General features: G+C 40.1%; 1 protein-coding gene across 3 annotated transcripts in view; it reads right to left on the bottom strand.

Moving 5' to 3' along the window:
* Positions 1-17,273, bottom strand: part of TDP1 (tyrosyl-DNA phosphodiesterase 1) — a 2,057,997-nt gene that overhangs the window by 354,719 nt on the left and 1,686,005 nt on the right. For 2 of the 3 annotated variants that reach the window (XM_044074698.1, XM_044074697.1), the window contains one exon: positions 4,660-4,774. The exons of the other annotated variant lie outside the window; for it this stretch is intronic. In XM_044074698.1, coding sequence (XP_043930633.1) covers positions 4,660-4,774 — 115 coding nt within the window. The remainder of the gene's footprint in view (positions 1-4,659; positions 4,775-17,273) is intronic. 3 annotated transcript variants of the gene reach the window in all.

Genomic DNA, 17,273 nt, shown 5'->3' with positions numbered 1-17,273 from the left:
AGGAGAAATAACAACAACGTCTAAAAACGTGACCCTCAAAGAAGCCAACACAGTAATACCTTAACAAGTGTCCAATCCCATACTCAAAAAAATATCCCGACCACAAAACACTGCTACTTGCTCCCTGTGAGCAGTTGTCAACTGTTAAACATCCAACAGACAGATATCTGATCTAATTGTATTCTTTTTCTTGAGAATTAGTTTAGCAAATCCAACTTGATGCCACTATATTACCCCGGGGTGAACGAACATATTTCTGTTCATTCTGTTCTAAAAATGAGAACTGCTAAATTATGATGCTTTTTATGCTTTATAATTTCCTCATGTTTTGAACTGTTTGTATTTCTAAAAACTGATTGCTACTTTCTAATTCATTGTGACCTTAACTATTTATGTCTGTACAAACTTACCTCCTTTTAAAGTTTGTATGACTTATGATGTAAATAGGCATCATTCATGCATGTTTTGCTTTTTTATTTTTTTTAGCAAGTTTTAAGGTACAATTAACTGTTTGATTACTTGACTAACTGTGGCAATGTATATTTAAACCATTAATTTTGGTTCAAGTTTGTTCTGAAGAAGTCTTGAGATGGGACAAAAGCACTTAACTATTTTTTCATATTTTATGAATAAATACATTGTTTAGTTTTGACCTGGCTTGTCTTCATAAGTATCAGCTAAAGGAACTGTTAAACAGTGCGTGTTTCATGGGACTACGTGAACCTTATTTTTTGATCACTTCTTTTCATATTTCTTAACCCAGGAAGTAATAAGTATCTCCTGCTCCTCCCCTTCCTTCTCATTATCAGCTGTACAAGCATCCACTTGAATCTCTTCCTTTGTATCAATATTAAGAATACATTCACCTTCTTCATCATTGCCTTTATTCATTTTAAATACCGGGACCACAGTACGATCTCTAATATACTGGTTTAGAACCAAATAACTCTTTGTGGCAAAAGGAATAGCATCTTCGGCCTGAGAAGAAACATTTTTCAAAAAGATCCCTTCCTGACATTTAACCCAATTAGGTTCCTCCCAGGAACATGTGGAACAAAGAAAAACTTCCCCTTTGCCATCAGTAGAAGCGTGGGAGGATGGCATAATGGTTAAGCTGTTTACCTTACAGATGCAAGGTGCAGAGTTTGATTCTCACATGGGGTAATTCACTAGGCTTGAAATGGCTCACAAGGACAGTTAGCCTAGTTCTAACCTATGAACTACATGAGTCATGGCTGGGGCCGCTCCTTTTAGGGGGAGGTTGGCATAATGGTTAAGGTGTTTACCTTACAGACACAAGGTGCAGGGTTTGAGTCTCACTTGGGGTAATTGGCTAAGCTTAAAAATGGCCCACAAGGGTAGTTAGCCTACTACTAAACTATGAACTATGAACAGGGGCTTTCATCTGCACCTCACTGGAAACTTCTACCAAGGGCCTTACCTGTACCACAGATAAATGCTCACAAGCAGCCCCCATCAGTTTATCATCCTCCCAAACTTCACCCCACTGGATAAGTAAGCTAAGCATGACCTTTTGCATTATGAACAAATTAAAACAGTTTTTAACATTATATCCAAACTGACCTCACAAGAAAAATTGTTTTTTGAACAATCAACAATCAGATGTGTATCAGATCCACAATAAAAATGCACATGCCAGCATAACATGCAATAAATCTACCCCCATATATTAATCATAAAAGAAATATGTTATGTATATATATTCCTCTAAAGTAACCCATACAGCAGAACAATATTGTCCTACATCAAATTCCATTACTATATCAGTTCAAAATAGCACAAGCTCTATTTTTTTTTTTTTTTTACAAAACAGCAAATCAAAAGTCATTTCACAAAAATGTTCACTGCCCAAATAAATTAAGGAATGAGTATCAGTAACCTTAAAGCCCAATGGCTTTAACAAAGTCCCACACACAATAAAGACCTACCATCTTTGCAGTTTTAGCTGAAATGCAAACAAAAACCCATTTCCTGTATAACAAATTGTTTTTCATCCTCATCTTCACTGCTGCAGCAGCAGAAGCGTAACTACTTTCCGAAGTTTCACTCACTGACTTCAATGGAAGTACTTCATTCAGTCCTGTAGCACCATTCTGACCAGAAATAGGAGGATAAATTTCCTCAACAGCAGACAGATGATCTGACCAAAAAAGAGCCCATGACACCAGCAGGTCTGCTGTAATAATAAGCTGTTACAAGGTCCCTGAAAGCAAATTACCTTCCTCCAACACAATGTTTTTAATAAACAGGACTGCTCTCAGCTGTCTGTGCAGAGACAGAAGCTAAAGTACTGAAAGGAGGTAACACCAAGTCACCATTTCCTCCCATCAGTTGACAGGAAACACTCTCCAATATCCTTTAGTGAAACGAAGAGGGGGAATTTCCCCAGTATCCTGGACAAATTTCACCTTAGTATGAATTTACCTCAGGTCTTCCCTAAAAAAAAGTCCAATTGGCCTAGTGAGAGTAACCTGCTCAACAAGTGTAAATAAAAAATAAATACATTAACTGGCAATGCATAGGTGATGATGAGAAACAGGTAGCATTTATTTCAGATTTTGTATGTTTTTCATTTAAACACCAGCTCTGTTTTGTTTTACCAGTGGCTAACATTTAACACACATTTCTTGAATTAAACACTTAAAACCCAACAAAGTTAATTACTTCAACATTATGGGAAGTCTGATCAGTGTATAATCATTTACAAATCTGAAAACTAAAGCTTGGAAGGTTCGCATTTCAATAAAACAGTTGTTATTAGCATGTTTCTCCTTAGCTGTTATAATGTGTACTGATGCATGACAAAGTGCTTTGCTTAAAATGTGCAGGTATTTGGCAAACCGAGATAGGAAAAAGCTTAATAACTGAATTTCTAAACTGATATTTTGAACAGCACAAGGGAAAAAAGATTTGGGAAATAAAGCAGCGAGTGAGTAAAAGTGAAAAAAAATGTCTTTCTGACAAGGATAATAGCTGTATGTTCTAATCTGCTCACTGCACTGCATGTGTGACTCGCATGGAAATAGGATGCACGCAAGTACTGCCTCACTATCGGAGTACTTTTCTTCATCACCTCCCAGCATTTCCCACAATTTATTTCACTCTCATGGGCTCACACATTCATAAGGAAGTACTAGGATAGCTGCCCTTGTGGACACTAAGTTTAACTGATTCCCCTTTTTGTTTTTGAATTATTGTCGTTAAGCATCACATGCTTGATTCCCTCCAATTACCACTGCAAATCGGACATGCATTCAACCGTCTTACCTTAAACAATAAGACGTTTTTCAGAGAAACCACGGCTCATTTTTTTTTAAAAGCTATTGTAAACTCATATGAAAGATGGAATTCAGTGTGTATGCTTTATATAAATACAGTGAAATATAAACTAAATAAAGGTAAAGTCCTATAAAATATTTTTTATTTATTTATTTTACATTTGTTGACCGGGCTAGTCCAGCTGGATATATGTCCATTTTCAGTGGAGGCCCGGGGAGAAAAGCTCCACAAATTACAACAACATAAAAGGTCAAGACAAAGACAATAACAGTATAATTTGGTACATACGTTTTAACAATTATAGTACAAACCTAAGATTATATATTTTATATTTCAGTAGGAAAAAGGAAAAAATTATCTAAGAATAGATGAATAAGACTAATACATTTGTATTAGAAATGGTGTAGTACAAATCTTTATAACATATTACAAAATTAGATACACCTAGTAATTTATGATAAGAGATACTAAGGTCTCACAAAAACATAAGAAAGAAAAACACTAGAGATCAATAGATAGAGTATAGAAGAACAGCAAACAAGGATGGATTTCTAGTGTTATTTAACACATAGGTTGTGATACTATATGAAGGATGTGTAAAGCCATTGCTATTTTAAAAATACACAGCAAAAGGTTCTTCAAATATAACAATGAACACTTCCAGATGTTGTCAGAATTTGGCTTAAAAGACTTGTGATAAAACAATAAGGATACTACTAGAATTTTACAAGCATCCTTGATGGAAAGGCTTGCCAAAAAAGCCACTTATTCTTTTAGCAACCCAGAACTGCTAAGGATAACAGCATACCCAACCAATTAAGTATGCTACAGTACCACAGTCTACAAGTTCACCCACTGCCATGTTTTTTATAAGTAAATGTGAAATCCACATTTATAGTGTCAGTGCAGCAGAAGATTCCTAAAAGTTCATTTTTTTTAAAAATAGCAATGGCTTTACACATCCTTCAGCATAACGTGACAAACCTGAGTGTACCATCCTTCAGATGAGATGTTAAACCAAGGCTGCGTTTGCTTGAGTTGTCGGTGGCAGCTCAGATGGATGTAAAAGATCCCGTGGCACTTCCTGAAAAGAGAAGAGTTGGATCCATGGTGTTCTGGTCAAATTTCCCTAGTCAATAAGATTACCACCTCAGGTCTCCACCGAAAAGAGGCCACTGACCTAGTGGGACTAATCCAGTCAACAAACTACAAATAAACAAGCAAAGCTGTGACAAACCAGTAAGTTCCCAAAGATGAAGATAAAAGGATATGTGCAGCATTAAACTTTTCGGAACAAACTTTAATTTGCTATGTGAGCAGGCGGACATATTGGCATACTGTGCAGGAAAATAATCTTACCTTTACTTCCATAATGCTCTGGAGGTAAATCAAAAGGCACTGGAAATGATAATGCCCCACTCGCATGTTTCAATAAGTGGGTCTGCTGCACTTTGAAAACATCTGCACCTGACTTCTGCAAGAAAAAATCAGGTGTGCGTGTGTTAGAATTTTTCTTCCTTGAAGAAACAGCAAAGAACAATATTTAAGTATAGCTGACATTTCTTTTGTCCCTCATAATCTCAGCTAAGTAACAAAACTTTCTATGTTAATCATGTACCCTTCTCTTTCCCATATGTTACCTTCTTCTGAAATGGGGCAAGGGCTTGGCAAAAAGAGGACCAACGTCAACCACCATTTTAATACAGCTGAAAACTAGTGGCATTTGTTTTCTTGTTATAATGTATTACAGACACACACACACACACACACACACCACCTCGGAGACATCAGCCAGTTTAAGTACTTATGCCCACATTTCCTGATGAGGCCAAAATCTCCACCTACAGTATTCAACATGTGATGTAGCGGAGTGTCTCCTTTGCTGTAAACTTAGAACTTATCACTGAAATTTACAGTATGTGATTACCTAGAAGGTGATGGCAGTGGGTAGTGCTGTCACCTCACAGCAAAAGGTTCTGCAGTTCCACTCAACTAGGGTGCCTTCTGTCTGCAGTCTGCATGTCCTCCCTGTGTTCATGCGGGTTTTCTTTTTAGTGCTGCAGTTTCCCCCTACTTTCCAAAGATATGCAGTAGGTGGACTCGACAAACATAAAATGCCTATGATGCGAGTATGCACGCATGCATGTGTATATGTGTACGTGTGTCAGGCATGCATGTGTGTATATATGTGCACATGTGTGTGTCATGCATGTGCGTGTGTATTGTGTATGTGTGTCATGCATGCATGTGTATATGTGTACGTGTCATGCATGCTTGTATGTGCATCTGCATGTGTACATGTGTCATGCATGCATGCATGTGCACCTGTATACGTGTATGTCTGAGTCATGCATCCATGCATTTGTATATATGTACATGTGTCAGGCATGCATATGTGTATATATGTGTACATGTGTGTGTCATGCATGTGTATATGTGTACGTGTGTCAGGCATGCATATGTGTATATATGTGTACATGTGTATCATGCATGTGTGTGTATATGGGCATATGTGCATGCATGTGTATATGTGTGTCATGCATGCATACGTGTGTTGCTTTGGTATGGAAGAACAGCCATGGCAGAGCTAGCCACTTGGCAGTGTGAACATTGGCTCTAGATGCCTGTCACTGTTGATGTTACCACATGATCTCAGGTGCAAAAATAAGGAGAAAGGGGCGTGGTTGAATGGACAGATAGATGATAAAAGAATAAGCCCTACTTACTTTGTCAGTCATGCATGTTGCTGTGCAGGTGCACTATTTCAGTAGGCATGTTTTGCAGTCAAAGTGATGGTGAATTTTATTATGATCACAAGTGCACAAAACAACTTGCTGGTAAAATAGAATGGTGTAACTAGGTATGATGCTAAGCAAAGTTACACCCAGTCAAGTACTACAGTCCTCAGTGCAACACTTTAAGGTGTGGAAAATTGGGGGTGCTTTCTGTTACGAGTGGGGATGCTGCACCGAAACTAGTGACATTAGTAGGATACAGACTAATCATTTATTTATTCTGTGTGATAATCAGAATAGTGTTAGATCCTCTTCAGCCAACAACTGGGTGATAAAGCAAAACAATAAAGAGAAATGAATAACAACAGGCAGTTATAGGAAGAAGTACAGACCAATACAGCGAAAAAAACACAGTTACAGCAACACTAGACTTTTACAGTAGTCAAAGCATAAAAATAATAATCAGAAGAAAACTAAAGCTATATACTATTTATAAGACGAGCAGAAATTGAGTGTTTACATCATTAGGTATCTTAGATATGCAAAGCATAGATCCTGAACTAAATAAGTTGTCCAAGTTAACCAACTAAACTAAACATTTTAAGTAGGTGTCAGCCCTCTTCCTTCAACGGAAATCTTTATAAATCACGAATCATTTGTTTGTATAAGTATTACCCATATAGCATGAGTAGGCTTATATGTACAAGTCTTATTTACTTTTATTCCCTTGTCCATTTGCATTTTACTTTACAGTCTTCTACCCCAGTGCTCCCACCCAGTCCCCATGTCTACCAGTCCCTTTCAACATCCCCCAGTGTGACAGCAAATTTTTTAGGCAGTTGCATGTATGGAACTTAAGGACATCCTGTGGCTTCTCACTGGCACCTGTTTCAGTGAGGGGGAGGGATTTTTATGTTATGACCTACCCTCTTATCCCTCCCCTACGCCGATCCTGGAATTGTTTGAGGGCTACTCTACACTTTCTGGATCACTCTTCCAATCGGGGAACACAGAGATAAATTTCCCCTCCCTATTCCCCCCGGGATAGGTATGTTACAGACTAGAGACCCTTTTACAGTCTTGATAACCCCACAACAGTCTTCTCTACATTGTATAACCTCATAAACCCAATAAAGAACAGATTGTTTTCACTCAAAGCCTTCAACATCAAGGCAATGAAATGTGTGGCTTTTTTAAACATATTCAATAACACATAAGGCACAGAGATGAAGTGTAAGCAGAATGGAAAAAACGTGACAAGTACTCCAAACACCAACACCTCAAAATCAAAACTATAATCTCCACTAAGTAGGCCAAAGCTAACTACTGCAGAAAGATACATCTCTGACTAACACCAACCCAAACTACTCTGGAAAACAATTAAAAATCCTGAAACCACACGTTTCCTCAGCCAGCAAAGGACACAAAACTCAATCCCCTTTAAAACAACACAGTCAATTTTTCACTTACCACAATCCCTGGATTCAGTAATTCTCCAAATATTATCTCTACCTTCCATTACGCAAAATGTTACAAAATCAGCCATTTTATTTCAAAACAATAGTCAAATGGTATGTTGAAATACATAATGAAAGAATCGTAATGGACATACTTCAGCCTGTCACCCCATTCACCCAACTATACTAGGACTACGCAGCAGCAGCATACTTGCCCATCTCTCTCACTTTCCTTTATGTAACCCTCAGCACTAATACCCTGCCTTATAGTTTTACACAGCCTAGCATCATACCACTGCCTAAAAACTCTTCACATATGATGCCAATGACAACCATCTAATTGCCAAACTGTGTCCACTAAACTACTATAGAAAGTTATCGAAAAACAGATAGCTGGATACAGCACAAACAGGACATCTTCTGGGACAGACAGCATTCTTTCAGATCACACTATTTCCCTGACACCATCTACAGCTTAATAGGTCACATTTTCTCAGACATAGTACAAGGTATTACTAACTGGTGCAATCCTTCTTGGCCTGAAAAAGGTCTCCAATACAGTGAAACACACTACGCTTGTTCACACATTAATGGATATTGGGTTCTCTACCAATTTTTGCAATGGTTCCAAAGCTGTTTTACTGACAGAACCATAAGATTACTTGTTTCAGATAAACATTCCCCTACAGAAACAATACACAAAGGTGTCCCTCATGGTTCAGTACTTGGAGCACAAATTTTCTCACTTTTCATTATTACTGCCTTTGTCTCCTTCACAAACTCAGCATTAAAATCCAAAGCTACTCCATCAGGAAAGTTGACTGCACATGGCTAACTAGGCCACTGTATTCCCTTAGCCACCTGAGAAAAGACTTTTTCACAAGGTTATAGTAGCTAGCTGGAACAGCATCCCTAAACAGATGCGGATAACTGAACAAGTTCAATTGCTCAAAAAATCTCAACTTGCACCTTACTTACCATTTTGAAAAGTTGCTTAATCTGCAATATAATCTTTTTTTTTACTTGCAAATTGTACTCCAGATTGTAAAACTGCATTTTTCCATTTGCACATTGTAACTACTACTAATTATGTTACACTTGGAAATCGATTTCATCTCTTGACTAACTTTGTTTGCTTGTGTTATGTTTTTATTGCAATCATTTTGTGTGTTATTCTTGTTATTTATCTTTCTATAAAAAGAAGTTATATACTCACCATAACATTCCATCTGTGTTGTCTGTCTTCATTCATCCTTGACATATGGGTTCAGTTCTGATATTGGAACCAACTTGGCTGTTACTACAACTTGGACCAGCCAAAATCTCTCAAGCTTCACCACTACGCTCACTCTCAATTACCTCAGATCGAGTTTGCAGAAAAGACATTGAAACATAAAAATCATATATGTGTATACATCCAGATATGTGTACGGTAAGCCGCGTGGTATATGTATACATCCAGATATGTGTACGGTAAGCTGAGTGGAAGTCTTGTCTATTGTGTTTGGACAAGATAATAGTTCAAAAGAGTTTGATCCATTCCACCAAAAATCTTTGGGGTTGGGGGATGGAGGGGAAGAGTCAAGGATGAATGAAGATAGATAACACAGAAGGAATGTACTGGTGAGTACATAAATTCTTTATCTGATGTTGTCAATCTTCAATTCATACTTGACAGAAGGGGCAGAGTCCCCAGCTACCTAAAATCTTGGGTGCAGTCATGGAAGGATATTCCTGAACACCATTGAGTCAAAGGATGATCGTCCCCTTGAGACCAAGTCCAATTTGTAATGAGTAATAAAGGTATGGGGAGTAGCCCAAGTAGCTGCTGCACATGTCATCCACTGAAGCTCTGGATTGAAAGACAGATGAAGTGGCTATAGACCTTATAGTATGTGCTTTGACTGGTTTAGTCAAGGTTAAATTATTCTTATCATAAATGAATGAAATGCAGTCATTCAACCCCTTAGAGAGAGTAATCTTGCTGACTGCCTTGTCCAACTTTGCACTGGAGGAAGAAACAAATAGTTGACTAGAGTGTCTTATGTTTTTTGTTCTGTGAAGATAGAAACATAGTTGTCTATGGACATCGAATAAATGCAAGGTGTACTCTCCTTTGTTAGAATGATTAGGGAAGAAAACTGGTAAATTAATCATCTGATTAATATCAGTCTCTGATACAACCTTGGGTGAAAAGGAGGGGTTCGTTCGCAAAGATACACTGTCCTTATGAAATATAAGGTAAGGAGGTTCAGATGATAAGGCCTGGATCTCTGAGATCCCTCTAGCAGAGGTAATAGTTACCAAAGAGAGTTTTGTCCAGAATAAAAACTTAGGTCACATTCCACAGAGGGTTCGAAAGGAGAATATATCATGACCTGAAGAACTAGGTTCAAGTCCCAAGGAGGGGTCAGATCTGTGAATGGGGGCTTTAACAAGAGAGTGCCAATTTACAAAGTCTACGAGAGACTAAAGAATGTTCATCCAAGCCATTATGAAAATGACAGATGGCAGCTAATTGTATTTTGATGGTAGAAGGAGAAGCTCTAGCGTTAAACAGAGAGGCTAAAAAATCTAGGACATATTCTATGGAAGCTGGAAAGGGATCTATTTGCTTTTCAAGGGCCCAAATGGTAAATCTCTTCCACTAACTGGTGTACAGTTTTCTTGTGGAAGGTTTGTGAGCCGATAAAAGAATGTGGTGTACTGGGGAGGAAATATTTGGACACCTAGAAATTAATGGAAATGGAGGAACCACACAGTCAGCTTGAGGTTCAAAATGTTTGGGTGAACAGGACCATCCAGATGAGACAGGAGATCTGGCACTGGGTCCAGAATCAAGGGTTGTTGAGTTAGATAAGGCCAAAGGAAGGGGAACCAAACCTGTTGAGGCCAAAAAGGAGGAATGACGATCACTGTGCTCTTCTACCTGAGTGCTTTCTGTAAAAAATTGGGAATTAGAGGTATCAGGGGAAAGGCATATAGGAGACTGGGGGGGACAATTGTGAAGGACAGCGTCTCTCATTGACTTTCCCAGAGGGGGAATCAGGGTGAAGTAGTTAATACATTTGTTGTTTAGGGGAGATGCGAACAGATCATAGCAAGGCTGACCCCAAAGGTGGAAAATCATTTTTGCCACTTTTTAATTGAGAGATCATTTGTGAGGCTGAAGGATGCATCTGCTCAGCTTGTCTGCAAACACACTGGAACTCCCGCAGTATGTGCACTGCTATTAGAAAGCGGTTGGAGGAGATCACCCACTGTCGCACACTGAGGGCTTCTCGACAAAGGGGGGAAAGACTTGGTTCCTTTCTGGTTGTTGATGTACCAAACTACTGACACATTGTCCATTTGAAATGTAATAGTCCCCTGAGAAAGAGCTGTCTGAAAGGCCTGCAATACAAGAAGCACCACTTTTATTTCTAGGACAATGATGTGTAAGTTGGCCTCTATTGAGGACCAAATGCCTTGAACCATCTTGCCCAAATAATGCCCCCTCCACCCCATCTGGGAGGGGACTGTGGTGACTATGGTCGTGGGCTCCTGAAAAACAAAAGGACGACTGTGAAGAATGTGATTGGAGTGCATCCACCAAAGATCATCTTTTTTTTGTTGGTGATCAGGACTTGTTGTGACAACAGCTGATGAAGTATGGACCACTGGGAGGCTAGTAGCCATTGCAGAATTCTCATGTGTAACCTGGTTAGTGGCACTAGAGTTATAGAAGCTGCCACGGATCCTAGAGCTTTTAAGACTAAATGTGCTGGAACCTTCTTTCTGTGGGTTAACTTCTGAACCATGATTCTCTGGTGAGGTTCTGGAGGAAGAGATGCAATCATTGCCCAAGTATTCAGTACTGCCCCAAATTTTGTGTTGGGGTTAAACGTGACTCTTCTAGATTTACCGTGATCTCTAGATGGGCACAGATGTTGCTTGGTCAAAGCGGTTATGAACCAGTCATCCAAGTTCAGAAACACTCGGAATCCTTGCAGCCTCAAGTGAGCTATTGCTATTGCAATGAATTTGGCTGAACACCCTGGGGGCTATGGTGAATCCAAAAGGCAGTACTCTGAAATGATAATAACTAGCCCCCAGCTCCCAGCCAGAAGTGGAGGAACTTTCTGGACCATTTGTCCATTTTTACATGTCAATAAGCATCCTGAAGGTCTACTGAGCACATCCAGTTGTCTTTTTTTCAGAAAGGGAAGAATAGACTGTACCATGACCATCCAGAACTTTGCTTGTCGAACCGATTTGTTCAGTACACTGAGATCCCAAAATTGGTCTCTAGCCCAGTCTTTTCTGGCAGTAAAACGAATCTTGAGTAAGTTCAGGATCTTTCTTGGTCTGGCGGGACTTGTTGGATAACTCTTTTGTCCAGCAATTTTTGGATTTCTTGTACTGCTGAATCCCTCTGAATGGGTGGAAAGATCAGGGATTTTCTTGTAAACAGGGTGAGTTTGAGAAAAGGGAATGGTATAGCCTCTGGATAAGATCTGCTATACCCAGGAATCTGTTATGTCTCGCCAGGTGTTTGGGTGCAAGGATAAGTATCCCTCGACTGCCTCCAGAGGAAGACAATCGGGTCTCCCTTCAGGAGCACTGAAAGGGCTTGCCTGGGAAGGAATCCCTGAAGCCCTGGTTTTGTGGACCACCTCTGGGGCGAGGACAGCGTCTTCCATTTTGGTTTCCCCCTCTGCCCCAAGAGGAACTCCCTCCAAGTGTGTCTTGGAAAGGCCCTTAGGATTTTTTCACCACTCCTCTGCTTCCTAGAAAAAGACCTTGGGGGGGGGTAGAAAAACATACGCCCACAGCAGAAAGGGTCTTACCATCTTTCTCACACCTGGACAAAGTTTCTTTCACTTTCAGGCCAAACAATGATGTTCTGTCAAAAGAAGCATTGATGAAAGAAGACTTGAATAGTTCTGCAAAATCACAAAGGCACATAGCCTGTACCCACTGCTCTAGACGTCCCTTCAGCTGTATGTGTGATAAGCCTCATAGACAAATTGGAGAGAGACTCCAGGGTGGTTAACTGGGTAGCCACTTTCTCTTGGACTCCCTCAGCTACAGCCCCTGCCAGGGTATCTGATAATTCCTTGATCAGATCCCGTTGAAGTCTGGTGAAATGTGCCAAATAGTTCAAGGACCTTATGGCAAAGGCTGATGAAGCATAGACCTGCTTCCCAAATCTGTCCATAGCCCGGGGCTCCCTACTGGAGAGATGGACAGAAAAACTCTCCTCAGCCAGTTCCTTTTTAGTGGCAGCCACTACGACCATAGCATCAACTGCAAGACCCTTAGCCCAAAAATGTTTGTCTTTGGGTGCAGAAAGTATCTTGTCTGGTCTCTTGAGGATGGGCTTGACAGACTCAGGGTCCTTCCATGCCCACTGTGAAATCAACCGAATGAGCTCATCAGCAGGCAAAGTCACCGAACAGGTAGATGGGCGGGTGACGAAAGCCTGCAGGTAAACAGACTCCTCAGAGGGAAGGGTTTTGGGTCCTCCAGCCACCCCTCTTGCTTTAGAATTTCCAAGATCCTCATCAAAATCTGTATCTTCAGTGATTGATGCCTGGGGGAAATCCAAATGCTGCTCTTGTACTTCTTTTTGTGAGGGACCTCCTCGGTAGGATAATCTGGGGAAGTATCATAGGATGACAGTACCTGTGGCTGTGAAACCCAAGGTTTCAGCACCTGCTGTCCCAGTGGAGAGGTAGGTGAAATAGTAGAGCTAGAGGGGGGGGGACCTGTTCCAATGGGGTAGGCATTGACTGAATCTCCAACAGAGAAAGGGCCCTTTGCATAGACTGGAAGGCCAGTCTCCCTGAAGAGGGAAGGGAGCCCGGAACCAAGAAAGACTGCCTTGGGACCGGGGTCATTCCCTGCTCAGAAGAACCAACCCTCGAGACTGAAGCCAGAGTGGAACTAATTCGAGCCGAAGCTCCAAGAAGCAGGGATGGCTCTGAAAAACCTGGAGTCGAGACCTGCTCCCTGGAGCTGAAAGGGTAGCCACGGCTATAGGAGATCTCTGGTTCCGACATAACCAAGGAGCTCAGGGTAACTGCTGGCTCTGCAGAAGCGAACTCCAGAGCCAACACAGTCGGTGCGGGAAGAACCGGAACAGAGGACTCTGAGACCTCCAAGGAGGTTAGAGCAGGAGTAGTCAATGGAGTGAAGGATGTTTCGGTACTAAGACCAGAAGGAATCAGTACATAAAGTGGGCCTGAAAGCTCTCTTGCCCACAAAATTTTATTCACCAGCCTCTCCACGTTCTGAAAGGCTTTTAGTGGAGTGGATCAACAAAGTGGAAGAAGATTTAGGCCTCTGCAAAAACATTTCAGGCAGTTCCCCAGCAAATGGATCTATTGAAGAAAAGTAATATGTTCTAGGCATAAAAGTCTTAGTTTGGAATTTAGAAGCCAATTCCTGAGTCGAGGCATTTAAAGTGAAAGGACTCAAAATTGTAATTGGTGCTGAAACAGAAGTTGTTGGCACTGGAGTGTCAGTAGCACAGGCCTTTGGTTCCAAGGGAAATTTTGGAACCGAGGTCTTCAACTTTTTGGCCTTTGGAACCAACTGGGAGGTCGGAACTGACTGACTTCAATTTTTAGTTTTGTCAGATGACAAAGAGGAAGGAGAAGAAATATCGGTCTTCTCTTTATCTGAAGTGGATAAGGCTTCTCTAAAGGCTGATGGTAGGAGTCCTTTTAAAATGAACTTGCTGTGCCTCTCTACTAAGGCCCTGTGGCTGAAGGTGTGGCAGATAGTACAATCTTCCTGTAAATGGAGGGGGCCAGGGCAATACATGCATAAAGAATGAAAGTCGGAAAAGGGAATTTTATGACCACACTTCTGGTACTTTTTGAAACGACAAGGGGTCTTACCCCTTGTCAGCCATGTCAGATGGAAAGAATGAGGAAAACCTACACAGAAAGAAAGGGACATATATTGTAACAAGGAAGAAGGAGACGACTGTCAACGATGATAGTTAAGAGGTACACAAGCATGTATTGGGAGGGGAAAGATTACTGACCGAAACAGAGTGAGGGAACTATCAACAATGACAGTTGGGGAATACACAATAGTGTAAAGAAAAAGAGTATTAATGATGATACAAAGATTACACAAAGTGTAACGAGAGATGTGGAGATGAAGAAAAAGAAATATGAAAGAAGGAAAAAAATATGACCTAATCCCACAAACGGTCGAGAGTATCAGCTAAATGTGACCGTTTCGGAAAGCGGCAAATGAGATCTGAGGTAACAGAGTGAGTGATTCTGGGTAGAGGTGAAGCCTAAGAGTTTTTGGCTGGTGCAAGCTGTAGTAATGGCCGAGTCGGTTCCGATATCAGCACCGAACCCATCTGTCAATGATGGAATGAAGACCGACAACATCAGTTCTTAATGTTAAGTCCTTCCCTGCTTGACTCAAGTTGTGGTTGTATAGAGTCCATGGAGCAATCCAACTACTCAGTTAACAAATGCAATAAATCATGCCATCCATAGATAAATGATGGTGTCACTTTAAGTGAATGGGCCTGGATTATGGAAATGGAGAGAAATAAAGCTCAAACCTGCTGTACACAAGGATCGTTGTATCAGGACCGATGTTAAAGATAATGTATCCGGTTCACTGTCATTGCAGCTATGCTGAATGAATCACAAATTGTCTGCATTAAACCAGATCTTTTAAACTGCATCATGTTTTTTTTTTCTCTTTGGGTGATTAACACATGGGATTTTTCTAAAAAATCAATGAGAAGAGAAAAAAATGTTTTTTAATGCAGTGCTATAATGACAAATTAGAGTTTGTTTACTATTATGCTGGAATCTGCTTCATTACAGCTCAAATATAACATGATGACAAGCACTTGTATGAATTGCAATGTGCTTTTTTGACAACCACTTTTTCTAAAGCAAAAATATATAAAGAAAAGACATCAGATTAAGACACATGACAGAGCCCTTCTTACTAAATACCAAAAGACACAAGAGAGAAATTACATAGGTATACAAGACCTTGATTAGGAAAATGCAAAGGGGGTCACCCTTAAAAAGTAGGGCAGGGGAGAAGCGCAGACACAAGCAACAGAATGTAGGGACCAACCACTCCCTGAATTCTTGAAAGTACTTCTTCACAGTTCCATTACATCTGCTTGGGTTGCAGGTTGGTATAATGATTAAGGAGTTAACCTCAAAGACACAACGTACTGTACATGATTCAATTCTCACATTTGTGGGAAACTGTCTAGGCTTAAAATGGCCCACAAGGGCAGTTAGCCCAGCACTTATCTATGAGAAAGATGAGCTCATAAAACAAAAGCTCATTAATATCTACTTATACTATAGTACATTTCAGCACCCATAAATATGTATTACAAGCACTCAAGCTTGCAAGCAAATTAAACAAAAACAACATGCTTCAAAAATCATTTTTGGAGGAAGAAAGCCATGCTGTTCTCCCCAAACGTTGATATTTCCACTCTAAGGCCAAAGCACCAAAGAGAAAAAGTAATTGCTGGCAGGCAGTGCAAACCATTCCTTGTTCTTTCACAAGGAGGCTAAAAGATCAGACCACCAAGTAGGAAGACAGATCTCTCCTACAGCAAAAATACGCAGAGCAACTGAAGTCTCAAAGTTATGTCTGAGCTAATGTGAAAAATTTAGGTAATCTGGGCAAGTGGCTGCAAATACTACTACAGACAATCATAATCAGCTATGGAGAGGGAATCTACACAGTCATTCATCAGGACGGGACAGGGAGAAAAAGAGTGATGGTACAGAAATCAGTAAAGGATAGAGAGAAGGTAGAAAGCTAAATGTATCTGAAAGGTAGACAGCACAGTTTAACTTTCTCTTTCTGATGTCAAGAAAAATGATATGGAAAGTAATAGCTCCCTTATTACCACATGTGGTGGCTGCAGCTCTTCATGGCCTTGAGCTCTGCCACCTTTACAGAGCCTCAGTTTCATAACACCTCCTCTAGTAAGTTACCATCAGTGGAAATCTTAACCCATGTGTGGTCTAGTCCAACACAGCACCACAGTCTTCTTTTATTCAATAAAACAAAAACAAGAGAATCAGTGAAAGCCTCTGCTAAACACCTCAACTGTTTCAGTAACTTCCCATTTACTTACAAAGACTGTCTTGTTTCACCCTTTTCTTGTAAAAACAATGATGTATCCATTTTAATGGCTTGAGCCATTCTGAATTCATAAGGTTTTATTACAACTGCCTTATGCCTAGCTTTCCTGCATTCCTATTTTTAACTTCTATACTAAGCTTCGTAAATACCATCTTTCATTTGTAATCTTAATACCTTCACAAATTATCAGAAAGGGTTTTTAGTTTTCCCTGCAAAATTTTCCCCAAACATTCCCACTAAAACATTCAGAAAAGTTTCCTTAATGAAGCCTGATTCTTCCACATGGTTAATCATATTCCAGCCTTTCAGTTTTGTTGTCATTTTTTTCGGTGCTATTGTGTTACAGATCACACTTCTAGTTTGCCATGATTCTTTTTTCTTCTATTTCGCTTCCCCTACAGTCTAAAAAAAAAATCAAACAAATTCATGAATGAAATTTCTCAAGGGCTCCCCTCACCTCTGCCTAACAACCTTATGAAAATTTACACAAAGTGCAAATATCCTTCCTGAGTTAGATTTGAATTACCTGCTCAGTTTTTTTCCCACGTCAAGGCCTCCAACAAGGATCATCTCCACTCTGTTGTTATCATCATCATCATCATCATCCTACTCTCTCCCATTTTCACATGGGACT

Source organism: Protopterus annectens, chromosome 6.part0, assembly GCF_019279795.1.
Source record: "Protopterus annectens isolate FY-2018-M chromosome 6.part0, PAN1.0, whole genome shotgun sequence".
NCBI classification, from domain to species: domain Eukaryota; kingdom Metazoa; phylum Chordata; order Ceratodontiformes; family Protopteridae; genus Protopterus; species Protopterus annectens.
The sequence above is the reverse complement of the archived record's forward strand: the minus strand, read 5'-3'. Positions and strand labels throughout refer to the sequence as shown.